Source organism: Trichomycterus rosablanca, chromosome 2, assembly GCF_030014385.1.
Source record: "Trichomycterus rosablanca isolate fTriRos1 chromosome 2, fTriRos1.hap1, whole genome shotgun sequence".
NCBI classification, from domain to species: domain Eukaryota; kingdom Metazoa; phylum Chordata; class Actinopteri; order Siluriformes; family Trichomycteridae; genus Trichomycterus; species Trichomycterus rosablanca.
The window spans coordinates 18575168-18603044 of record NC_085989.1 but is presented as its reverse complement, the minus strand read 5'-3'; the positions used below and the strand labels follow the sequence as shown (position 1 = coordinate 18603044).

Here is a 27877-nt window from a genome sequence, read left to right as displayed (position 1 = left end):
CTGAACCCCCACCGTTTCAATCTCTGCAGCAATGCTGACAGCACTCCTGCGCCTATCTTTCAAAGACAGCAGTTGGATGTGACGCTGAGCACGTGCACTCGGCTTCTTTGGACGACCAACGCGAGGTCTGTTCTGAGTAGACCCTGCTCTTTTAAAACGCTGGATGATCTTGGCCACTGTGCTGCAGCTCAGTTTCAGGGTGTTGGCAATCTTCTTGTAGCCTTGGCCATCTTCATGTAGCGCAACAATTCGTCTTTTAAGATCCTCAGAGAGTTCTTTGCCATGAGGTGCCATGTTGGAACTTTCAGTGACCAGCATGAGAGAGTGTGAGAGCTGTACTACTAAATTGAACACACCTGCTCCCTATGCACACCTGAGACCTAGTAACACTAACAAATCACATGACATTTTGGAGGGAAAATGACAAGCAGTGCTCAATTTGGACATTTAGGGTTGTAGTCTCCTAGGGGTGTACTCACTTTTGTTGCCGGTGGTTTAGACATTAATGGCTGTATATTGAGTTATTTTGAGGGAAGAATAAATTTACACTGTTATATAAGCTGCACACAGACTACTTTTCATTGTGTCGAAGTGTCATTTTGTCAGTGTTGTCCCATGAAAGATATACTTAAATATCTGCAGAAGTGTGAGGGGTGTACTCACTTTTGTGATACACTGTACATATATATACAGTATATACAGTAGTGTTCAAAAAAATAGCAGTGATTTAAAAAAAGTGAATAAAGCACAAAATCATTATAATAACTTTTATTTCCATAAATGCAAATGCACTGAAAATACTACACTTTTAATTCTAAATCAAAACATTAACAACATTTAGCCAGTTTGTGTTCATCCTTTACAGAAAGTTTTATATATACAGTGTATCACAAAAGTGAGTACACCTCTCACATTTTTGCAGATATTTAAGTATATCTTTTCATGGGACAACACTGACAAAATGACACTTTGACACAATGAAAAGTAGTCTGTGTGCAGCTTATATAACAGTGTAAATTTATTCTTCTCTCAAAATAACTCCATATACAGCCATTAATGTCTAAACCACCGGCAACAAAAGTGAGTACACCCCTTAGTGAAAGTTCCTGAAGTGTCAATATTTTGTGCGGCCACCATTATTTCCCAGAACTGCCTTAACTCTCCTGGGCATGGAGTTTACCAGAGCTTCACAGGTTGCCACTGGAATGCTTTTCCACTCCTCCATGACGACATCACGGAGCCGGCGGATATTCGAGACTTTGCGTTCCTCCACCTTCCGCTTGAGGATGCCCCAAAGATGTTCTATTGGGTTTAGGTCTGGAAACATGCTTGGCCAGTCCATCACCTTTACCCTCAGCCTCTTCAATAAAGCAGTGGTCGTCTTAGAGGTGTGTTTGGGGTCATTATCATGCTGGAACACTGCCCTGCGACCCAGTTTCCGGAGGGAGGGGATCATGCTCTTCTCAGTATTTCACAGTACATATTGGAGTTCATGTGTCCCTCAATGAAATGTAACTCCCCAACACCTGCTGCACTCATGCAGCCCCAGACCATGGCATTCCCACCACCATGCTTGACTGTAGGCATGACACACTTATCTTTGTACTCCTCACCTGATTGCCGCCACACATGCTTGAGACCATCTGAACCAAACAAATTAATCTTGGTCTCATCAGACCATAAGACATGGTTCCAGTAATCCATGTCCTTTGTTGACATGTCTTCAGCAAACTGTTTGCGAGCTTTCTTGTGTAGAGACTTCAGAAGAGGCTTCCTTCTGGGGTGACAGCCATGCAGACCAATTTGATGTAGTGTGCGGCGTATGGTCTGAGCACTGACAGGCTGACCCCCCACCTTTTCAATCTCTGCAGCAATGCTGACAGCACTCCTGCGCCTGTCTTTCAAAGACAGCAGCTGGATGTGACGCTGAGCACGTGCACTCAGCTTCTTTGGACGACCAACACGAGGTCTGTTCTGAGTGGACCCTGCTCTTTTAAAACGCTGGATGATCTTGGCCACTGTGCTGCAGCTCAGTTTCAGGGTGTTGGCAATCTTCTTGTAGCCTTGGCCATCTTCATGTAGCGCAACAATTCGTCTTTTAAGATCCTCAGAGAGTTCTTTGCCATGAGGTGCCATGTTGGAACTTTCAGTGACCAGTATGAGAGAGTGTGAGAGCTGTACTACTAAATTGAACACACCTGCTCCCTATGCACACCTGAGACCTAGTAACACTAACAAATCACATGACATTTTGGAGGGAAAATGACAAGCAGTGCTCAATTTGGACATTTAGGGGTGTAGTCTCTTAGGGGTGTACTCACTTTTGTTGCCGGTGGTTTAGACATTAATGGCTGTATATTGAGTTATTTTGAGGGAAGAATAAATTTACACTGTTATATAAGCTGCACACAGACTACTTTTCATTGTGTCAAAGTGTCATTTTGTCAGTGTTGTCCCATGAAAAGATATACTTAAATATCTGCAGAAATGTGAGGAGTGTACTCACTTTTGTGATACACTGTATATATAATAGCAATGCCCATAAACTGTATTTAATGGGGTTCATTGTACCACAAAGCATTAATTTATTCATTATGTTTTACCACACTGTTCAGGGTCACAGTGGTGAAAGTCCATCACAAGGCAAACACACACATACACATTCACACTCACACAATTTTTGTAATGCCAGTTAACCTGACTGTATTTCTCTAGACTGTGGAAAGAAACCCATGCAGACACAGGGAGAACATGCAAACATAAAGCAGCTTTCAAAATTATGCTGACATTTAATACCTTTTTAATATAAAGTTCGCATTAATTTAATTCCAAGGTGCTGCACATTCAAACATAAATATACACTAAATGACCAAAAGTATGTGGACACCCCTCCTACTTATTAAGTCCCAGTGGTAAAGTCACACCTGTTGCTTACAGGAGCATAATATCAATTATTTTCATATTTATATGTATTATTAACTATACCTTTAAGGCTTGTGTTTCATACTGGCCTTTCTATTATTCTGCTTTTCGCATTTCTGTGGATAATTTATCAGTAAATCAAGGTGGTAAAGTAGAATCTGGGTTTTGTTATGGATAAGCTGACCGCAAAATGACCATGTAGAACATGCAATTCTCCTGGTCCACCACCAGATGACACCAGAGATTCATACCGACCTGTAAAGCCGTGTTACGGCACGATCTTGCAACAAGCATCGACACTCGACCTAGCATAAAGCTAATTATTTTTTATTATTAATTATCTTCTTTTAATTACACCAAAGCGAGGCTGTAATTATTCTGTTTTGTATTAAAGCCAAGTACGATAATGACAAACAATTATTTAACCCCTTTTTTGTTATTTCATATACTTTAAGAGCAGTTATCCCCTTCAAATGTACGTCTTTTGACTTTCAACTAATAATAAGTTGAACTAATTATAAGCATAAATAAAGACATGTTTGCTTAATGGGGCAGTGAGAAAATCTAGGGGGGACAATGCAGTCAGTTCAACCGGAAATAAACGCACAAGCGCGTGCATGCACTGACACACGTATATTTGATTCATAAGCAAATGCTTCATATTTGCTTCAGTGTAAATTAAGCAAGTGTTGAGAAGACAGAGCAAACAGTAGTTATAACGTGACGACACGTCCCGTCTGACTTTTGTCTACTTTTTCCATGCCCTTTAATTCACACAAGACGTATTCTTCCTAAATAAAAGGGCTATTGTAAGAAAAAAAGAATGTTGTTTTCTAACGTCAAACCGTAATCACAATATTAAAATTTACATTAATATATTTTTTTTTTACTGTGTAGAACTCAATTCTGTAATACAGACTTAACTAATCATAAACGTCACTGTGTAACTTTTACAACATTTAATACATTTTAATCAGCATTTTTCAATTTCTGTTTGTTTATTATTAGATTTTTGATTTTTCATCTTGAAACGAAAATGAAAACTTAAACTATTTTCAATTTTGGGATTTAAAGTAAAAAACGAATGACCAAAGGTACACGGACCCCTTTGCTTGCGTTGCGCTTGGTGGGGCAGTAAGAAAAACTGGGGGGTCAACGCCCACCCCAGCCCCCCCTTAGCGCCGGCCCTGGAAACAAATAAGGTTACTTAAACCTGGTTTCATTACAAAACATCACATCATGTAGCAAGTAGTGTGTGCTCATTTAGTCAATGTAAGGTCTGGCACACAATCAGTGTTTCAATTCATCCCAAAGATGTTGGTTGGAGTTTGTCTTCATAGAAGTCATAAGAAAACTGGAAAGAGCCTTTTCTAAATATTTACATTTTATATTCATGAAATTTTACAGATATCGTATTACTTCAAAGCGACTTACATTTGTGACTGAGGATTAAGAACCTTACTCAAGGGCCGAAAATTTCTAATCCTGTATCCTAATTATCAAGCTATCACTCCCCTTTTTAAACTGCTGGGTTGTGGCTGGAACACATATACTGAATAATTAGGATGGGTGTCTGCACAGTTTTGGTCACACAGTGTATGGAAATCTTCGGACCTGTTTATTTGTAGGGTAAAACATTCAAGATTCAAGAGATTCAAGAGTTTTATTGTCATGTGCACAGAAGAACCAGCAATTACACTGTACAATGAAATTCTTACTTTGTTCATTTAATGAAAGATATGAATAACTGGTAACTGTAATGACTATGCATGAGGTATAGTTTCAGTATAAAGATTGAATAGTTATTAAATAGTAAAGTGACGTGACAAATATTGCACAATGAGTTGGGCCAATATAGCATTATATATACATACACATCTATGCACATATACATACATATACACATATAAACCGATCAGTCATAACATTAAAACCACCTCCTTCTTTCTACACACATTGTCCCTTTTTACCCGCTTCACTTACCATATAAAAGCACTTTGTAGTTCTACAATTACTGAGTGTAGTCCATCTGTTTCTCTACATGCTTTGTTAGCCTTCAATGGTCAGGACCCCCACAGGACCACTACAGAGCAGGTATTATTTGGGTGATGGATCATTTTCAGCTCTGCAGTAACACTGACATGGTGGTGGTGTGTTAGTGTGTGTTGTGCTGGTATGAGTGGATAAGACACAGCAGCACTGCTGGAGTTTTTAAACACCTCACTGTCACTGCTGGACTGAGAATAGTCCACCAACCAAAAAATCCAGCCAACAGCGCCCCATGGGCAGCGTCCTGTGACCACTGATGAAGGTCTAGAAGATGACCAACTCAAACAGCAGCAATAGATGAGCGAGCGTCTCTGACATCTACAAGGTGGACCAACTAGGTAGGAGTGGACAGTGAGTGGATACGGTATTTAAAAGCTCCATCAGCGCTGCTGTGTCTGATCCACTCATACCAGCACAACACACACTAACACACCACCACCATGTCAGTGTCACTGCAGTGCTGAGAATGATCGACCACCTAAATAATACCTGCACTGTGGGGGTCCTGACCATTAAAGAACAGGGTCAAAGAGGGCTGAAATGTATGTAGAGAAACAGATGGCCTACAGTCAGTAATTGTAGAACTACAAAGTGCTTCTATATGGTAAGTAGAGCTGATAAAATAAACAGTGAGTGTAGAAACAAGGAGGTGGTTTTAATGTTATGGCTGATCAGTGTGTATACAAATACACATGAATGTGCATACATGTACGTACACACATGGCTATGTTAGGACCCTTAATCTTCAGCAAGTAAAAGTAGTTGACAGCACTGTTCATTTGCAGAGATCAGAATTAGAAATGGACCCTTACACAGAAGAGGTTTCTGGGTAAAATGCAAATATTTGATATTACTTCTACTTAACGATATACTTAACGACTACGCAGTACAATGGTGACTTGCATGTCTTCTCCTTTAGAGGGCATCAGTAACTTACATATGCTTGTTCTTTGATGGAGTGTACAGAGCCTGCCAGCTACCATGTGGTAGCCTGATCTGATCAGTTGCTTCAGTAGTTCCAGTTGAATAGTTGGTCAGGGCACATTAAAGGGCATTATGAGGCACCCAGTCTGGCAGCCAGCTCTGCACACTGAAACACAAACATAGCAGCTCTATTCTGGCTTACAAAGTTCACAGTCAGTGAATGCAGTGTCAACAAGACTCCAAAATAGAAGAGATAAAAAACAGATAAAACAGAATGTCCTTGTTTTCTGGGTTGATATACTACTTACAATAAGGACAAAGAGATTGCATAGAATTATAAAAATGCTTTGCCTCTGTTTATTCCTGAATCCTCGATCATAGACTGCCAAAGTTTTTGATGATTCAGACATTCAGATTACTTTATTTGTGTCCGAGGGGCAATTTAAAGAGCATAAAGGTAGCTTAGGAGCACACACAACTCTCAAGACACATAACAGCACACACAATACAACAAACAGCGTTCACAAATAAGAACATATACAAACTCGTAGATGAATTATAAAGTGCATGCATTATTAAAAAAATTGTGCTGATGGTATCCAATAATAACAGTCCCATACCCTAATCAAAAACTTTGTCAGTCTATGATCGAGGAGACGATCGCTCATCTATTGCTGCTGTTTGAGTTGGTCATCTTCTAGACCTTCATCAGTGGTCACAGGACGCTGCCCACGGGAAGCTGTTGGCTGGATCATTTTGGTTGGTGGACTATTCTCAGTCCAGCAGTGACAGTGAGGTGTTTAAAAACTCCATCAACGCTGCAGTGTCTGATCCACTCATACCAGCACAACACACACTAACACACCACCACCATGTCAGTATCCACTAGCCACAGGGGCTGAACTCAAACATCGTGACTAAAATACCAGTATATCACAGATTACGAACAACATGCTTACATGAATGTCTCAGAGTCATTAGTACTCAGTCAAACCCATTTGTTCCAATCAAAGTACTTATGCCGAATCATACCTGAAAAAAATACTGTAGTGTTAAGACAAATTTTTAAAAGCCTAAATCAAGTCTTCTTTTCTCGATATGGTCTTTAAACAAATATGATGAGCCAGTTTAATCTAAACCTAAAACTGATTCTAGACTAATTCTAGTCTCACTGTACTAGTTTTTAAAAAATAAATATTAAATAAAAGATCCAAAAGTACTCATCCTCCCCCATCCCCCTAAACTGAAATCAAAATAAAATGTATTACCTTTTAGATTTTTTAAATCTGATTTAAAAGCTTTATAAACTCATTTAACTGTATTTAACTGACTAGTAACTTTTGTTTAAATTCCCTTCTTTTACTTACATTCTTCCCATTTTTTAACATGGAATTTCTATTCAGACTACAGTATACTAAATAATAAAGAAAGAAAACAAGATGATATATTATTATTATTATTATTAATAATAATAATAATAATATACAGTATATATAAATATGTGTGGTCTGGAAATGTGAAAGCAGAAATTCATATTAAGAAATGTATTTTAATCATCAACTGAAGTGCTTTTAAGCTGCACCTTTACCTGGAACCAGCTTTTTTTCAAAGAACACCATGACCTGTCTGCAGGTCATTTTAGGAATAGAGGGGCATCAGTACACTAAGGTCTCGTGGATCCTTTGGTAAAAGCCTTCTTATGGTACAGACTAGGGCCAGGGAGGATACCAACTTCACCACACTGCATACTGTGCAACGGATGTTCACCAAGCTCAAAAGGGCTGAGATCTTGTGCATGCTGCTGGGATAGTGTGGGCAGCCACTTTAGTGCCAGCAGCTCGAATCTATCCTCGCCCACTCCTCCTGGGTGAAAGGATACACTGGGTATTGTGAAATGTTCAAGGCCATGTTTAATGAAAAGTTGCAAAAAAACAAACTATAGAGCAATAAGCGCATGTGTAATGGAAATACTTCATCCCTTTCAACATCCACTTGCTTTAAAGGGTCATAAAGTAATAAGTTATACACTGATCAGCCATAACATTAAAACCACCTCCTTGTTTCTACACTCACTGTCCATTTTATCAGCTCCACTTACCATATAGAAGCACTTTGTAGTTCTACAATTACTGACTGTAGGCCATCTGTTTCTCTACATACTTTTTTTAACCTGCTTTCACCCTGTTCTTCAATGGTCAGGACCCCCACCGGACCACCACAGAGCAGGTATTATTTAGGTGGTGGATCATTCTCAGCACTGCAGTGACACTGACATGGTGGTGGTGTGTTAGTGTGTGTTGTGCTGGTATGAGTGGATCAGACACAGCAGCGCTGCTGGAGCTTTTAAATACCGTGTCCACTCACTGTCCACTCTATTAGACACTCCTACCTAGTTGGTCCACCTTGTAGATGTAAAGTCAGAGACGATCGCTCATCTATTGCTGCTGTTTGAGTTGGCCATCTTCTAGACCTTCATCAGTGGTCACAAGACGCTGCCCACGGGGCGCTGTTGGCTGGATATATTTGGTTGGTGGACTATTCCATCAGCGCTGCTGTGTCTTATCTATTTATACCAGCACAACACACACTAACACACCACCACCATGTCAGTGTCACTGCAGTGCTGAGAATGATCCACCACCTAAATAATATCTACTATGTGGTGGTCCTGTGTGGGTCCTGACCATTGAAGAACACGGTGAACGCAGGCTAAAAAGGTATGTACAGTATAGAAACAGATGGACTACAGTCAGTAATTGTAGAACTACAAAGTGCTTTTATATGGTAAGTGGAGCTGATAAAATGGACAGTGTGTGTAGAAACCAGGAGGCGGTTTTAATGTTATGGCTGATCAGTGTATGTGTGTAGGTTATAGTGAATAAATATATTTGCATCATATTTCTAAAGAAACGCAAAATGTGCTAAACAAAGAAACTATTTCCAGTGTTTGCTTAATCACTGACAAACTTAATTATTTTCCAAATATAAAGAATTTACAATTTGATGCCTGCAACACACTGAAAAAAGTGGTATGTTTACAACTGTGTTACATCACCTTTCCTATTATTTACAACTGTTAATCATTTGTGAACAGAGTTGCAAACTCTTGCAGTTTTGCAGGTAATATTTTAATCCTGCTTGCTTGATACAGGACTTCAACTGAAATAATCATGGAATTCCCAGTGGTGAATTACGCTAGCCGACTACTGCTGAGTTCCAGGGTTCAAATCCCCAGCAATGTAATCGGCCAGTCAGTCTTTTTTTATTTCAAAACATGCTGAAACGTGGATTCATCAGACCACAGCACACATTCTACTGTCTTTCAACATGTCTGAGTATGGGCCCAGAAAACTTGCCAGCATTGCATCTCTTGATGCATTGGCCTACACAGACTGAGATTTTTCACATTCTCTGAATCTTTTTACAACCCCAAATCAGAAAAAGTTGCGACAGCATGGAAAATGCAAGTAACAAAAAAAAAAGAAAAAAAAGAAAAAGAGATATTTTATGGTTTGTCTGGTCAACTTAATTACATTTATTAATAAACATCCATTCCTGCATTTCAGGTCTGCAACACATTCCAAAAAAAGTTGGGACAGGAAAGCATTTACCACTTGATAACTGTTTCAGCTTTAATTTTGTCCCATTCTTCCTGCAAACATGTGCAACAGTACGGGGTCGTTGCTGTCACATTTTTTTTTTCAAAATTCTCCACACATTCTCTTTTAAGAACAGGTCAGGACTGCAGGCAGGCCAGTCCAGTACCCGTACCCTCTTCTACCACAGCCTTGCCTTTGTAATGTGTGCAGCATGTGATTTTGCATTGTCTTGTTGAAAAATGCATGGACGTCCCCGGAAAAGATGACGTCTTGAAGGCAGCATATGTTGCTTTAAGATCTCAATGTACTTTTCTGCATTAATGCTGCCATCACAGAAGTGTAAATGACCTTTGCCAAGGGCACTGACACAGCCCCATACCATGACAGACCCTGGCTTTTGGACTTGTTGCTGATAACAGTCTGGATGGTCCTTTTGGTCTTTGGTCTGGAGCACATGGCGTCCAATTTTTTTCCAGAAAAAGGCCTGGAATGTTGATTCATCTGACCACAATACACGTTTCCACTGTGTGATGGTCCATCCTAGATGCCTCCGAGCCCAGAAAAGTCAACCCCGCTTCTGGACATGGTTAACAAAAGGTTTCTTTTTTGCATAGTAAAGTTTTAAGTGGTATTTGTGCATGTAACTCCGTATTGTAGTGCTTGACAAAGGTTTGTTAAAGTAATCCCTCACCCATGTGGTTATATCAGCTATTGTTGAGTGGCGGTTCTTGATGCAGTGCCGTCTGAGGGATCAAAAATCATGGGCGTTCAGCTTAAGCTTACGCACTGAAATTCCTCCCGATTCCTTGAATCATTTAATGATATTATGCACTGTAGAGGGAGAAATATGCAAATCAGTTCCAATCTGTCTTTGAGTTTCATTGTTTTTAAACTTTTCAATCATTTTCTCACACATTTGTTGACAAACTGGAGATCCTCTGATCATCTTTGCTCATCAAAGACTCAGCCTTTCCTGGATGCTGCTTTTGTACCAAACTGTGATTACAATCACCTGTTGACATCACCTGTTTGGAATCACATCATTATTTCATTTTTTCACCTCATTACTAGCCCTAATATGCCTACATCCCAACTTTTTTTGGAATGTGGTGCAGGCCTGAAATGCAGGAATGGATGTTTATTAACAAATGAAATGAAGTTGAGCAGACATTACATGAAATATCTTGGGTTCAAACTGTCTGCAATCAAATAAAAGTCAAAGTAAATGTAAGGAACACTGCATTTTTATTTTATTTGCATTTTCCACACTGTCCCAACTTTTTCTGATTTGGGGTTGTACATTATTATGTACAGTATGTGGTAAAAGATCAACTTTCCTTTTATTTTTTTTGCTAAATTCTTCTTGTTGAACTGATTAACAATTATTTTACAGGGTTTGGTACAAAGTGATGAGCCTAGTCTCTAGCCTCTGCTTATTGGGGAGGATTGGTGAGGATTTTTACATTCTCTCAGTGTTACATTCAAAAGAAGCAACTAGAAAATGACTAATTACAAAATCCATCCACGTCTGTTCATCTATGTAAGTAAAGGCTGAGAGCTGTAGGCAGGTAGGCAGAATGGTGAAGTGTGTTCTCTCTCATCATCAGCAGCACTATGCAGTGAGGGGAGAGCTCAAGCAGGTCCTCATCTACACTTACCAAGGGCACATGACAAAAGACCAGTATCTGACACCACCACTGAACAGATTCATGACAAACATAATCTGCATTAAGGTCCTGGCCTGAGGATTTTGATCAGGTTCATGTAGAGCGTATGAGGATTTTACTGCAGGATTTAGTATTGATTACCTGCTGGGAGGTGAGACCCAGGTATGAGGCATGCTTGCTTGAGATCTGTAATCTCTGTAGCCCTGGCAGCTGGAAGCCCCTCTCCAGCATTAGGTGTGTACACATATTTAATTATATATTATTAATTATATAGCAGGAATCATGTTGACAGCTCCAGAGCAAAACAATCAAAAACCATGGAATCATTTAAGTAAATATATACACCGATCAGCCATAACATTAAAACCACCTCCTTGTTTCTACACTCACTGTCCATTTGATCAGCTCCCCTTACCATATAGAAGCACTTTGTAGTTCTACAATTACTGACTGTAGTCCATCTGTTTCTCTGCAGCCTTTCATGCTGTTCTTCAATGGTCAGGACCCCCACAGGACCACTGCAGAGCAGGTATTATTTGGGTGGTGGATCATTCTCAGCACTGCAGTGACACTGAACATGGTGGTGGTGTGTTAGTGTGTGTTGTGCTGGTATGAGTGGATCAGACACAGCAATGCTGACAGAGTTTTTAAACACCTCACTGTCACTGCTGGACTGAGAATAGTCCACCAACCAAAGATATCCAGCCAACAGTGCCCCGTGGGCAGCATCCTGTGACCACTGATGAAGGTCTAGAAGATGACCAACTCAAACAGCAGCAATAGATGAGCGATCGTCTCTGACTTTACATCTACAAGGTGGACCAACTAGGTAGGAGTGTCTAATAGAGTGGACAGTGAGTGGACACGGTATTTAAAAATTGTGTCTGATTCACTCACTAACAACACACACTAACACACCACCACCATGTCAGTGTCACTGCAGTGCTGAGAATGATCCACCACCCAAATAATACCTGCTCTGTGGTGGCCCTGTGGGGGTCCTGACCATTGAAGAACAGGGTGAAAGCAGGTTAAAAAGATATGTAGAGAAACAGATGGACTACAGTCAGTAACTGTAGAACTACAAAGTGCTTCTATATGGTAAGTGGAGCTGATAAAATGGACAGTGAGTGTAGAAACAAGGAGGTGGTTTTAATGTTATGGCTGATCAGTGTATATTATATAGTATAGATATAGTTTTCTGAAATCTGTCAGAGTCTGCTGGGACAAAACTATACATACATAATTTGAATCCCCTTAAACTTCTAAGGCCAATTATACTACTATTTACAAAGTGACTGGTTATACCTGCACCATTTGCTAGGATCTCTTTAGAACAGTATAAGGCAGAGAACGCACACTTCCAGGCCTGATCTGAGCAGAAGCTGAAGGGTATTATGTGTCATCAGTGGGTTAAGAAAGATTGCTTTGCTCCCTATAGGCAACACTACCTAAGACCAAAAGACACATCTATAAGCTTTTCTAGAAACCTCAGAATTTTTGTAGTAGATGCTATTAAGACTTCTGTAAATGATTTAGTTCTGGGGAGAGGTCATGGCCTCTGCCCTTTGGCAAATTTCATTCTAGTCTGCCAGAAAAGAGCAGGACTCATTTCAAAGGACTTTGCAGCAGCCTGCAAACCAAGACAGGTGAACCACCACCAACACTGGAAGTTAAAAGTTAATCTTTTTGACCTTCTCATTAGGGTTGATGGAGATTAAGTGGTGATATAGGGATTTTTAGCCTTTTTGTTACTCATCTGTAAATATAACATTCGGATTTTACTCAAATCATAGTGCTCCTAGTAACAAATTCAAAAAAAGTTGGGACAGAGGCATGTTTACCTCATTCTTATTAATTACACCTTTACATTTTTGGGAACTAAGATTTTTATTCGTTGCAGTTTTACAAGTGGAATTTTGCCCATTCTTGCTTGATACAAGACCTGATACTCCTCATCATGATGTGCCATACTGTACATACACAGGCTCTCTGTGTCTATAAAGCCATGTTGTTATAGCGCTTGCAGAATGAGGCCTGGGATTGTCTTTCTGAAATAACCACGAACTTCCAGGAAAATATTCTTGTCATTTAAATTAATAGTTAATGAGGAAAAAGGTTCGTCTCCATATGTTAAATAACAGTCGGTGTGAATTGACAATGCTGGTATAGAATAAAGTAAAAATCACAGCAACACACCTCCTTGTTGTTTGCACCACAAACAGGACAAACAACTAAAAAGACATTCCACAGCCCATCAACAATGGTAGCAGTAAAATCCATTTAGCTTAATTACAAATAGTGTATCTTATATTTTACAAACATTTACAATCTTACGTGTTTGCATTATTGTATTTACTGCTTAAAAACCTAGATTCCAAAACACAGGACAAGATGTTACTATCCTTTGTGCAAGCACATGCAAGATTACATCATTCAGTGAAACAATGAACTGATGCTCTGTGTTGGAAAATTTGGGATGCATCATCAGTAGTGTTCCTTTGGTTCATGGGGTGTTTCGGCCTTTTACACTATACACCTGAGGTTATGATGTTATTTTGGGGCCCAGCAGGGATCCTTCCTCTTCATCCACAGCCACTGGCTGCTCCTCTCTGCTACCTCAGAAGCTGCTTTGATGGCTGAGCGCTGATTCTGGCCCCTGATTCCCAGGTCCCTCAGCAGTTTGGTGGTAGATGTTCCCACAAACCCTCTGCACCCGACCTCGACTGGGCGGACTTCTGTGCTCCAGCCACGATTTTGGGCTTCAGCAGCTAATTCGGCATAGCGCAGGTGTTTTCGCTCATGCGCCTCTTCCATTGAATCCTCCCAGGTTACAGTGAGCTCGATGATATACACCTTGTCAGGTCTAAGTTTGGTGGTGGCAATCTCTAGAGGAAACACAAGCTGTCTACCAATAGCTTGTGTTTCCTCTAGCAATGCACATTTTTTCCATTCATTTATCGGTAAAAACTACATTCTGATCAGGGTCACAGTAGGTTCAGTGCACTCCAAAATACTGGTTGCAAAAAAGGAATAAACCACAGACTGCGTCCCAATTAATCAAACTTAATCATTCACTCAATCAGACCTTGGCAAATCAGACAAGCCAATGTTTATGGAATTTGTGAGGAATCCGGTGCAGATACAACCCATGTTAAACATCCTAAAACTCCTCAGAGAGTGACTGATGGCCTCCCATGAATAAACCCTAGGAGTGTTATTTTGGAATTATTACTGTAAAGTTCCAAATGTCCTGAGTAAAGGAAAGTATTGAGAAGCAAAGATTTCTACAGGTTGCTCACAGTATCATAAAGAATGTTAGTTATCTCAGCAGAACTCTGCTTGCCATCTGTAGATTGCTGAGGTCTCAAAGTTAGTAGGTGCTCCTGCTGTACATGGTCAGTGTAACAAAAACTAAACAAGGGCTAATTTACTAAAGACTCATGTCTAATTAGCAAACAAGCTAGCAAAAATTGTTAATCTTTATTTCTTTAATACATTCATTCATACAAACTTACGGATTATTATTCATGTGGTTATACTGTTCTATGTATGGATGGATAGAGTATTATATTGATCCCCGAGGAAAATTATTTTGTTGCAGCAGCACCCAAGGCACATTTATTACAAAAGAAACTGGCGTATAGTTTGTAACTTTGTAATAGAAGAACAAAATACTGAGTATTCTTTCTAAGACTAAGCGTTGAGACGGCTTACCTTAGAAACACTGGATTAGCTGAGTTGATTTCAAAGCAAATGTAGGCTAACATAATGCTGGTGGGGTGGCATGGTGGCTTGGTGGATAGCACTGTAGCCTCACAGCAAAAAAGGTTCTAGGTTCCCACAGTCCAAAGACATGCAGTCAAATTAATTGGAGATACTAAAATTGCCCTTACATGTGTGTGTGTATGTGTGTTAAGGTGTGAATGTGTTTATGTATGCCCTGCAATGCATCCGTTTGTAATTTATCATCTGATGCTGTTTAAAAGAAGCTGAATTCACTCATCCCTGACAATCCTCAGGTACTCTAGAGGTCTTTTCCTTCTCAGGCTTAGCACCACCCTCAGCAGTTTCTCCAACATTGCGCTCTGTCTTGATGCGGTTAGCCTCTCGTCTTTTTTGGAGTAATAAACTCTTTCCAGTAAGTGTCCTAAAACACATTGAAATAAACAATATGTGTGTTAAGACTAAATGAATGTATATCAAGCAAATAAAGGTATTCAGTGCATGTGCCTAAAAAATTGTTTATCAGCTTTGTTGAAGATAACGTAGGGAGACATCAAATTAACCAAGTTGAAATCAAATAATCAACTTGCACCAGCTTATAAAAGCCACTGATTAAAACATTTTACACAGAGAGTAGCATGGTGATGCAGCTTTGGTCTGAAGGACAAAATTATTAAACACCACTTAAATAGACAGCGCTAGATACATCTAGAACATTCCTGACCTTACAAATTGTCTTTTGATAATCTGCAACTGAAAGCTTATGGAAACACAAACAATTGTGCCTGGTAGATGGGCAGTTGTAGCCTAGCGGTTAAGGTACTGGACTAGTAAGCAGAAGGTTGCTGGTTCAAACCCCACCACTGCCAGGTTGCCACTGTTGGGCCCTTGGGCCCTTAACCCTCAATTGCTTAGACTCTATACTGCCGTAGTATTGTAAGTCGCTTTGGATAAAAGCGTCCGCTAAATGCCGAAAATGTAAATGTAGATGCAACACTCAAGATATCACTACGTGCTCTCAGACCAGTGATAACAAAGGTAAACGGGAAGCCAGCAGCCACTCAAAAAAAGAGTTGCAGATGAATAGAAAGCAATAAACGACACCGTAATCATTTCTGTTCTGGCAGCCACAGCAAATTCTCAAGAGATGCTTGTTAAAATTTTCACATGAGCATTTAGACAAATGAAAAAATGAAAAATGTACTCTGGTCAAATAAAACCAAAGTAGAATTCTTTGGCAGTAAACTAGCTTGTCATGTTTGGAAAACAAAGGGTTGCACTCGATAACATCACACCTTCAATAAAGTATTGGAACAATGAGTGGAAGCTTTATAACATCAGGAAGATTCAACATCAGGAAGATTCGACCATTTCTCTCTAGAAAAGCTACCCAGATTCTGGTCCAGTCACTTGTAATCTCACGGTTGGACTACTGCAACTCCCTCCTGGCAGGAGCTCCCATGTCCACTATTAAACCCTTGCAGCTCATTCAAAATGCAGCTGCCCGTCTGGTTTTTAACCAGCCCAAACACTGCCACATCACCCCACTGCTGCGTTCTCTTCACATCCTGTAGCTGCACGCATTTAGTTTAAAACTCTGATGCTCGCCTACAAAGCCAAAAATGGACCAGCCCCAAGCTACCTTCGTGGTCTAATCAAACCCCGCTCTGTACCGCGCAACCTCCGAGCCACCAGTCTCGCTCGACTTGATCCTCCACCCAGGACTAAAGGAAGACAAGCATCAAGGCTCTTCTCTGTTCTAGCACCCAAGTGGTGGAATTAACTTCCTCTGTCTGTCCGAACATCTGAGTCTCTTGCTGTCTTTAAAAAAACAATTAAAAACCCACCTTATTACCCTGTACTTATTTACTAACATTTTTTTCCATTTCCAAAAAAAACAAAACACTTTGGTTCTAACAGGTTTCAGCAGATTTGTGTTCTTCGACTGTTGTTTACTTAAACTAGAGAAATCAAATGTTTACTATGGAAGCACTTCTGTAAGTCGCTCTGGATAAAAGTGTCTGCTAAATGCAGAAAATGTAAATGTAATATAGGGCAACATTTTTGAAAATGGTAACTGGACAAGATCTTCAAATGTAAAGATTTTTCTCTCCAAACAAAGATCAGAATTGTCCACACTATGATCTTCTCTGTGGTTCTTTATAGATGTGAAAGCTGGACAATAAAAGCAGGACAGGAAGAATATCAATGTCTTTGAACTTTGGTGCTTGGACCTTGAACGGCAAAGACAAACAAACAGATCTTTGATCAAATCAAACCTAACTGCTCGCTCTCTCGCTCTCTCATTTTGAACACTTTATGAGAAGAACCAATTCATAGAAAAAGACGTATGCTGGGAGGAGTAAATGGTATAGGAGGAACAATTAACAAGTCATTAGGACGCCTTAAAATCCAAACAGAAGATAGAACTTATAGTAATAACAGCACTACTACTACTACTGCAACTTTAAACATGCATCACTGTGGTAATTTGCACTGCTTTAACAGGCGTCTGCGCGCACGGATACATGTTACAGGCAAAATGAGCTCAGACAACTTTATTTCAGATGAATTTAGATGGAAAGCCCATGAACTATACACATCGTAGGAACATTACAAACACTGGTGTTAAATGGATTGCAATGGACTGTAGATGCTTTCACGTAGTTAACGATGTGGGTCTACATGACGTTATATGTGTTGCAACTAGAAATGGTTGATTGTAGTTCCCTGAACGACTGTTTTCAGTGGCAGGTTTATGAACACGGAAAGATCCTCAATTTTGCCAGATAATGTGAACAGTCATTTTAAATAACTAGCTGAAAAATGGGTAGCTGTTAACAACTCTATATAGGCATTGGCTGGCTTTCCAAAGATAATTTAGATTTAATAATTTTATCATAATTTTAATAATTTTTTTTTATTGGTAAACATTTTCTTGCAATGAAAATGTGCATAATTGTTCAAATTTTGCTTAGTTATTTTTAGTTATTTAAGTTATTAAGCGATTAATTTGGTTCTTTAATCGCGATTAATCGCGATTAAAAATGTTAATCGTGTGACAGCCCAATTATTAATTTATAATCACTTTTTATGTTGGCTTTTCATTTTTTATTAAATTGATTGATCAGTTTGTAAACTTTGTGTAGGCAATAAATACAAAACTTTTGTTTTTTATTTATAAATTACGTGAATACGTGTGTAGATTTGCTGTGTACTGTCTATATGCACTAGAAGTATTTAAAATATAAACAAAAGGGGTTTAGTAAAGCAATAAGCCACGAGAGGCCGTGCATTACTGTGATTTTAGCATGGGGATGACGTTTTTGGCACGACGCGAAGTGGAGTGCCTAAAACTTCTTTCCCCGTGCTAAAATCATAACAGTAATGCACGGTCTCGAGTGGCTTATTGCTTTTATAAAACGGCGGTCAACATAAAATATAATAAATACAACAATGTTTAATTCATAAATGTATTTATTGTGTATAAACTTACAATAAAGCGTTCTTCCGCGACGCAAAATAGTTCGATTAACAGTGTTGCTAGGCAACATGAGCGCGAAAATAACATTAACTTTTTCTATTCAGTGGCGTATTAATATGGAATGATGTGAGGTGGTCCTAGGTGTGAGTTTATCGGGGATTTTACAACGGCTTTGAACGCGGCTCAGCCAATCAGATTTTAGGACCGGAACTATCCGTTATATAATAGTTGTTTTCCCATACTGCATGAAGTTCCTAACAATGTTTTTATTGTTCTTTTTATTGTTCTTGGTAATTGGCATGTGTCAAAAAATAGCGTCATAGGTAAACATGTATGGTGGGATAGACTTCATTTTTAAAATGCAATGCGTTTTCATCAAAAGCTTGGAAATCATTTGACCATGGATGAGTCTGTCTAAGAAGGAGGAAAAGAAAATATATCAAAAACTCTGACATATGAGACTAAATAAACATTTAAAAAGGCATGAATGATAAGTTTTGTGGAATGAATAACAAGTAGGAGGCTCAATATTGTTTTAATAAAGTTGTGTTAATAGAGAAACTGTAAAACAGTTAACTAATCTTGGGATCAAATGCCAACCACATTATATTACTTTTTACTAGGGCTGTCGAAGTTAACGCGATAATAACGCATTAACGCGATTTCAATTTAACGCGATTAAAAATAATAGTGCCGTTAACGCAAATTCTAGTTAATGTTGAGACTTGACTGGTAGAACTACAACGCTCGGTTACATTATGTTAACATTATGTTAAAACAAACGTTTTAATGTCGGACTTGCCACCGTTTTTCATTTGCGGTTTGTTAGCATAATGTAACCGAGCGTTGTAGTGATGCACTTATAAAGAAATAAATACACGCTATACTCACAAGTTGTCGGGAGCAGAACACTTTTATTAACTTATTCTGTTAAGGTACCAAATACCGGAAAGCTGAGTCAAGCACGTTAGTCCATGAACTATGGAAGCCCCAAAGGGTCAAAACACACTCACTTCGTGTAGAAACGGCCATCAAACCATTGTCACAATACAACCACAGAAAAGTCTGTTACAATAACTACGCCTTATCCCACCTAAAGCACCGCTGATCTACAATGTTTGCTGATGGAGAAATTCTAAACTACAATCTGACATTTACTGCCTAGTATGTGAGTGAATAAAACTCCCTTACAGTTTTCTCTTGTCCCAGCAGTTTTTAACATCAGTACATTTAGCATAAAATGTGTTCACCATTTTAATTGTAACATTTCACATAAAAATCCTTGTTTTCTATAACATTTACACAGATTTTTTTTAATGCGATTAATCGCGATTAACTATATGAAATTCTGAGATTAATCGCGATTAAAAATTTTAATCGCTTGACAGCCCTACTTTTTACATTTTCTGAAATGCCATTATAATCCATTATTAAAATAACTACATCATTCTGTTTAAGGTACCTTGTGGTTGAATAATTCTTCTTACAAGGTCTCTGAAGACGTTTCTCATCTGAACTGATTGTCTGTGTTTCTGTCTCGTTACATGACTGTTTCTTGCAGAAAGCAGCCAACTGCTCCATTATATTATTTTCTCTTTTTCTACCATTACCTAGAACACAATAGTCAATATACAGTATTATACAAGTAATTGCATAATGTTTCTCAAAATATACTTGAGCAACAGGCTAAAAGATAAACTGGGAGATTAACATATACAAAAAAATAATAAGCTTAGTTTACAAATTCCATTTCTGAAAAGGTTTTGTATATTTCATGTACATAGGACTTCCAGATTTGTACATGGGACTGCCAGATGTTCATTAATATCTGAGAGAGGAAGAGGGACAGTAAGGATGAAGGCTGTCACTAAGGTACACAGGAGCAAGATCATGAAGTGCTTTAAAAGTAAGCAAGATACGTCTGTACTTGATAGGGACAACACAGTGGTACCTTGAAACTCAACGTCAATTGGTTCTTTTTTAATGATAAGCGTTTGACTCTCTCAAAAAGCTATAAAACAAGTTTAAAAGTGAAACAGAAAGAAAATCCAGCTAAACACAGATACATGTGGAGCTTTCAGAGTGAATTTGAGTTATTTCACACAAATGCAGATTCGTCTCATATGTGCACTTTGATGACGTCTTTCTGCACCGCTCAAGTGAAGTGCTAAACAAAGCGGCTGTTTATTGTTATTTGAAATTACATTTTTTTTTTTTTTTTTTTTTTAAGGTGAACATGTTGAGTTTAAGGAAATTTTTTAGTTAGATGGTACAGATTTCTTGACGAAGAGCATTGAGTTTTCAAGATTTTGAGTTTAGGGGACGTTGAGTTACAAGGTACCACTGTATTGGTAAACGGTGAAGCTGATTGAGAATGGGGGTGATGTGTGCAGAGTGCTTAGTAAAAATTACGATTCTGGTTGCTGAATTCTGAATGAACTAAAGGGGTGAGCAGTTTATCAGGGGAACCGTTGCATAATCCAAGTAGATGAAAGCATTTACCAACATTTTTGCATTATTGCATCTGAATAGAGAGCGGAGGTGTGCAATGTTATGGAAATAATAACAGTTGTGAATTAAAAATGAAGCCAAGGTTTTTAATTACTTATTAAATTGAAAATAAAAGGACACCAAACCTGTATTTTTAAATGGTTGAAATAGCACATGTCCTTCTTCTTTAGTGGTCTCTTTAGGATAGCCATGTTGTTTCAGAGACTGAAGAACCTGATCCAGATCCAAGTTCTCTAAAGTCTAGTGGGAAAAACAGTGTTATTTTTATGTATTTATACAATTTCACCTTCTTTAAGATGGGAATACACTCTGGGCATTGCCTCAATTCATTACATGCATACACCAGACATTTACACACACAAACAGTTTTGTGAGGTAGAAGCAAATTGGAGTACCTAGAGAAAACCCATGCAGCCACTGAGAGAACATGAGATAGGTCTTATAGACTGTAATCAGGGAAGTGGATTAAACCCAGGTCCTAATGGCACCTATTCAGCCGGCTGTATCACTGTGCCATGTTGTTGCAGTATAGACTTTTATTATTGTGGCTTCCATAATAATAATAATAAAAAAAAATAACACAATTAAACTTACTTGTAAAGACAAAACTGGATATGGTCGTGTATAAAGATGCTCTGTATTTTCTAAAGATTGACTTTCGTAGACTTTTACAGTTGTCTGGAGCATGCTGTCATTTTCAACTTTGCTACACTCAGTTAATGAGTTCTGGACTGCAGCAGCTTGAGAGTCTGTGTGGTGTTTTCTACTCTCCTGATGCACAAAAGTCAGTTTTTCATTAAGTAATTTTGAATGATGCACAGTTTTACTAGTAAGATTTTCTCTTTCAGTTGAGTTGGGAGTAGACTCTTCAAGTTCTGCTACAGTTGAAGCTTCAGTTGAATGCTGTTTATGCTTTGCAGGAAGCTGAGATGTAAGGCAATCCTTCTGGCTGTTCAAGTCATCATTAGTTCCGTCAATAAATGGCTGTGTTACTGATTTAAGGAGATCCTGTTTAAATGAGAAAAAGACATATAGTCTAAGAAAAAGCCAAGTGTGCATTATGTCAATACTAATTAATGGTATTAAAGATGTTACAATACCGTTTTTCATATCCAACATGTAATATTAGCTGTTAACCAACCTGACATTCACACAGCAATCAAGCTTTCCAACATAATTGATAATAAGTAAGTATAGAATATAATGTCAGTGAACTGGCAAAATACACTATATGGACCAAAATCAAGGGCATCCATTTGGACTTGGCCCAACCGTTGAAGGTATATCAGCCACCATTTATCTGGAAGGGAACACCACAACATTGGTATAAAAAGTGAAGACCCAAGAGAATGTTCTAGAGAAGCACTCCATATGGTCGCGAGGAGTTGGACTTGACTTGATGGCACCTTTCATTTCATTTTCATCAACTGCTTTATTCTGGTCGCAGAATAAATCAACACTGGGCGCAAAGCATAAATACTTTGGAAAGGGCATCAATCCATTGTATGGATTTGGCCACCCCTCTCAGACATAGCCATTCGTGTCTGTGTAGACATTCGGTTGCCCGATAGCAGTGCTGAGATTTAAACCTGGATCTCACTGATGATGGGCTAGCATAAGGGACGGTGGTAGTCTAGTGTGTAGAACTTTGGGCCATCAACTGAAAGGCTGAGAGTTCGAATTCCAGCTCTGCCATGCAGCCACTGTTAGCACTGTTGCCCTTGAGCAAGGCCTTTTACCCGCTCTGCTCCAGGGGTGCCGTTCAATGGCTGAACCTGTGCTCTGACCCCAGCTTCCAACCAAGCTGGGATATGGGAAGAAAGAATTTCGTTGTACTGTACACCTGTATATGTATATATGACAAATAAAGGCATTCTTCTTCTATTCTTCTTCTAAAGAGTCGCGGCGCCACCAGAACGCCTACTTAATATTAATAATAACACAAATTTCTCACACCTCACACACCTCAATTTCTGGTTCCTCAATTGAAAGGTCAAGGTCTGTCCATTCTAGAGGGTGTAATTTAGAGAGTGAGGGCCTCTGATATACAGATATCTCATCTTCATCGTCTGACTGAAAAATAATGCATTTATTTAGAGATAAATGTTAGATACACTAAATGACCACACCCTTCCTAAATGATCGGTTCGGTCATTTTAACGTCATTGATTGCTGAGAGGTTTATAGAGGATTATATGTTAGCTCATTTACATTTTTGAATCATTATTTTTCAAATATACTGTACATTAACATTAGCAATGCATTGGACAATCACAAAGACCACACCACTGAACACCTTTGTGATAAACTGGAATGCGGATTGCATGATCAGCCCTTGCATTCTTACTGATTGCATGATTAGCCTTCGCCTCCTTACCTACAAGCTCTTCACAATACATTGCTGACATTTTGGCCCATTCCTCCTGACAGAACTGGTGGAAGTCAGGTTTGTAGGCCTCCTTGCTCTCACATGCTTTATCAGTTCTGCTCAGACATTTCATATGAGATTGAGGTCATTGCTTTGTATTGCCACTCCATTACATTCACTTTGGAAGTATGCTTGGGGGTCATTGTCCATTTGAAAGACCCATTTGCAACAACAATGTCAATAACCAACCACCAACTTCTGAGTGTGTGTACCTAACATTTATGGGCAGCTGACTGAGAAGCTAAAATTAAATCCTAAATTGTAAAGTAAGGCTGTACACAAATACAAAAGCATGTTCGGCCTATAATTCTCACTGCCCAAAAGGTTATTAAGAAATAGAAGTTAAGGTAAACTGTGACAAGTTAAGGCAATATCTGAAAGACAAAAAAAAACTGATTGTATGCTTGGCAGAAAAGCAAAGCAAAGCCTCCATATGACAGCAAAATATGTGCAGAACGGATTAGCTGGCAGGAAAAGTGATGCAACTGAACAAACATAACATGCATGAAGGAGTAATAAGAACTTTACCAGCAGCTTAATCACTAAAGTCAACGTCCAGACAGCCTGGAGGCATGTTGGAAAACAGTGCTTTGCACTGATAAATTAAAAATGAGTTATTCAGCTACAATCACCAAAGGTTTGTTTATAGGGGAAAAAGCTATTATAGAAAAGAACACCTTGCAAACTTTAAGACATGGGATAGATTTGGCATTGAGATTTTTTGTGACAGCCACTGGCACAGGAAACATTGCAGAAAATAAAATAAAATGAAATAGATTTTACTAAATCTCAGTCACTTCTGAAAGAGATGTCACACAAAGTGGCTGGCTTCGACAACAAGGCAATGATGTAAAACATACTTCTACCATAAACTACTAAGGTAAAGTTTTTGAAATAGTCCTCTGATTTAAGCACTATATTGGGAATCTGTCAGTAGTTCGTAAATGTGATGCAGGCAAGATGGCCTTAAACTTAAAGTGGTCTGCACGAAAGAGTGGGTACAAATTCGTTACACAAAATTCAAATTATCTTGGTATTAAGAACTGATTTAGTACCCCTTCTGACTAGATATTTTTTTGAGTGGTGGACCATGTATGTATCAGGTGCAGCAGTGTTATTAGGATCTTTAAATACTGTTTAAACTAGCTGGCTCTTTATTAGGAACATTTTGTGCTATAATCTTTTTTTCAAGCACACTGTGTGTTATTCTTCCCCTAGTTTTTATCAGTGTACACTCTCTGTTTGCAGGGTGCTGAAGGCTTCATATCTCGGGCTGCAGCACTATTCTGCTCTCGGCATTGCTGCACCTGATGTACCGTGTCAACCTTTGTCATTGCCATATTAGCATCATTGGGTGGAAAGTGTACACAGGGCTGCAGTCTGTAAGTTCTGTGTGGTAGGTGTAGCTGAATTAGTTTTCTTTCTTTGGGCAGCATATATATATATATCAGTGGCAGCTGCTGGTCTTTCAAAGAGGGGAAGCTCATTGTCGGCTTACATCATAAAATTTGTCAATTTATTTATACATAAATTCCTTTTCAAGAAAATGGCCTGTGATCCTATCGTACCAAGTAGGCGTCTTTTCCAGGGACTTGACCAGTGTCCTGAAACAAATACTATGAGTGTGTTTTATTTACACAATGAACAATGGAAATGGTCAAGTAATTTCACCAAGCAAATACCAAGAAATGGGTTGCAGTTTGTCTTTCGACTTTACTCGCAAAATCCGCGATGGGACTGAAGCTCCCAGTGATTAAGTGACGTGTAGATCTCAAAATAGCTGTCAATCAAAATGGGATTCAGCCTTACAACTGATCCTCCAATCATCTTGCAGAAGCTCCGCGTCCAGACAAAATCGTGGCATTTATCCAATGACCGGCGAGTTTCGAAGCAATGAAAAAAACTTTTCCATGCAGTCCCATTGAAGTGAAGAGACGCTCAGCTTCTGCGAGCAAATGCATTGACGCTACGGGAGTTAACAAAATCGAGTCAGTTGATTTGTGATAAGTAGCTGATCCTGAACGAACTCGTCTTCGAGATGAACGTGTTCTAACGCATTTGTAGTCAATGAAATGTTAACACAACTGTACATATTTGACCATTTAATTTTTGACATTTTAGGGGAAGCTATATATATATATATATATATATACACACACATACACCAGTTAGCCATAACATTAAAACCGCCTCCTTGTTTCTACACTCACTGTCCATTTTATCAGCTCCACTTTCTACAATTAGTAGTCCACCTGTTTCTCTACATGCATTTTTAGCCTGCTTTCACCCTGTTCTTCAATGGTCAGGACCCCCACAGAGTAGTTATTATTTAGGTGGTGGATCATTCTCAGCACTGCAGTGACACTGACATGGTGGTGGTGTGTTAGTGTGTGTTGTGCTGGTATGAGTGGATAAGACACAGAAATGCTGATGGAGTTTATAAACACCTCACTGTCACTGCTGGACTGAGAATAGTCCACCAACCAAAAATATCCAGCCAACAGCGCCCCCTGGGCAGCGTCCTGTGACCACTGATGAAGGTCTAATAGATGACCAACTTAAACAGCAGCAATAGATGAGTGATCGTTTTTCGAGCGATGACTTTACATCTACAAGGTGGACCAACTAGGTAGGAGTGTCTAATAGAGTGGAAAATGAGTGGACACTATTTAAAAACTCCAGCAGCGCTGCTGTGTCTGATAAACTCATACCAGCACAACACACACTAACACACCACCACCATGTCATTGTCACTGCAGTGCTGAGAATGATCCACCACCAAATAATACCTGTTCTGTGGTGGTCCTGACCATTGAAGAACAGCATGATTGCAGAGAAACAGATGGACTACAGTCAGTAATTGTAGAACTACAAAGTGCTTCTATATGGTAAGTGGAGCTGATAAAATGGACAGTGAGTGTAAAAACAATGAGGTGGTTTTAATGTTATGGCCGATCGGTGTATATTACGTGTATACCATAGTGTTTTATTGTGAACATAAAGTAAAGCGTGAGGTCACGTGGTTCTGTATATCACAGTGTTCCATACAGGTAACATTTATTATGAAGGTTTGTAATTATATTCAGGTAAAAATGCAAACAAATACCCCTAACGGTATCCCACTCATTCTTTGCTTCCCAAACAAGGAAAAATATTCCCATGTAACTTCAGGTTTCCCGTATACAACTTAAACGGCTTGCTTAAAGAAAGTCAAATTTAGCATGCTAATTGCGAAAACTCCACTAAACTAGAAATTGACTTACCGAATATAGTACATCAGCATCAATAGATGGTATTTGAGATTTAATGTTGTCAAACAGCGAAGTCTTCTGCATTTTATTTCTTTTTATGTTAAATTGAACGTAACTAGCATATCCGCTAATGTATTACAAGCTTGTTTAGAAACGAAGTTGCAGCGGTGTTACCATGGAAACAGGACGCTTTAAAGATCACGTGGTACTGAGCGCTTAGCTTTATCAACACTTCACCTACAGTGCCGCATGGAAACACTGAGCCTGGCATGTAACAGAACTGGTTACGGGTATTGTGCCACACACATTGTGCCCGGTGTATAAAGGCAAATGCTGTATGTTTGTTTTGGCAACAGTCTGGGGGAGAACTTTTTCTGTATCGGCATAACTTTGAATCAGTGCAAAAGGAGAGGTCCATGAGTCATTCTATAATTTGGGGTACATTCCATGTCCAATGATAATAATTATATTTATTCTAACTATTTTCTTTTATAAATGTCATATTTTACCTATTAATGGAAAACATGTTGTAATATCACAAAAACATTATGTGCATCCTATGCTTCATTTAGCTTGAAATTTGTCATGATGTTCCTAAATGAACAGTTTTTGCTGTGTTCGTTTTTTAAGTTGAGGATGCCTTGGTTTCAAAATAATGAATAAAATTATTAAGGGCAACAACATCTATTTTTATTTATTTATTTCAATAGTTTAAATACTAAAGAAAAATAATATTTTTTAAATTGAGTTTCTCTTTTAAATAATTTAAATATATTTATTTATTAATGTCCGCAAAAGTTCTGTCAACTATGTTACTAATAGAACTCCACTCAGCAACTCAAAAATGGTTTGTTCTAAAACTATGTGACCAGCATTACATGATATCATTTTTCTCTGTAGAGGGTATATTGAACAAACTGTGGTGAATGTTCTCTTATTTTTAAAAAATATTTTATCTATAATAGAACATTGTCAATGAGTATATTAATTGACCGTCAACTATGGTTAACATTTTTTTTTATAATTTTAATTCAAATGTATGTTCAAATTAGACATTACTCTGTTCAAGAAATGACATGTGGTCAGCCAGGCAAGGTCAAAATAGGGAAATGGTCATCTATGTTACCTGTCAACTAAGTTACCTAGTAGTCTACATCTACTTGCCCTTTTAAATAAAATAAAAAAATAATTATGTTTAAGCTTTGCAACTAGTGGATATGTTACACTAAAGGAATATATTAACTTGAACCACTGATTGTTCTGTTAAGAAAGAACATTGTTTTTGTACTTTTTGGTGATGTGAAATGTACCCCAAA

General features: G+C 38.6%; 1 protein-coding gene across 1 annotated transcript; it reads right to left on the bottom strand.

Annotated features, from left to right (window-relative positions):
- Window positions 1–14632: 14632 nt before the first annotated feature.
- On the bottom strand, window positions 14633–26676 carry LOC134306418 (uncharacterized). Its single transcript, XM_062990317.1, has 5 exons — window positions 26574–26676; window positions 21477–21890; window positions 21008–21122; window positions 19834–19981; window positions 14633–15311 (listed from the first exon to the last, which is right to left on the bottom strand). The coding sequence occupies exons 1-5, from the start codon at window positions 26643–26645 to the stop codon at window positions 15164–15166; spliced, it is 897 nt and encodes a 298-aa protein (XP_062846387.1). The 5' UTR covers window positions 26646–26676; the 3' UTR covers window positions 14633–15163.
- Window positions 26677–27877: the final 1201 nt, after the last annotated feature.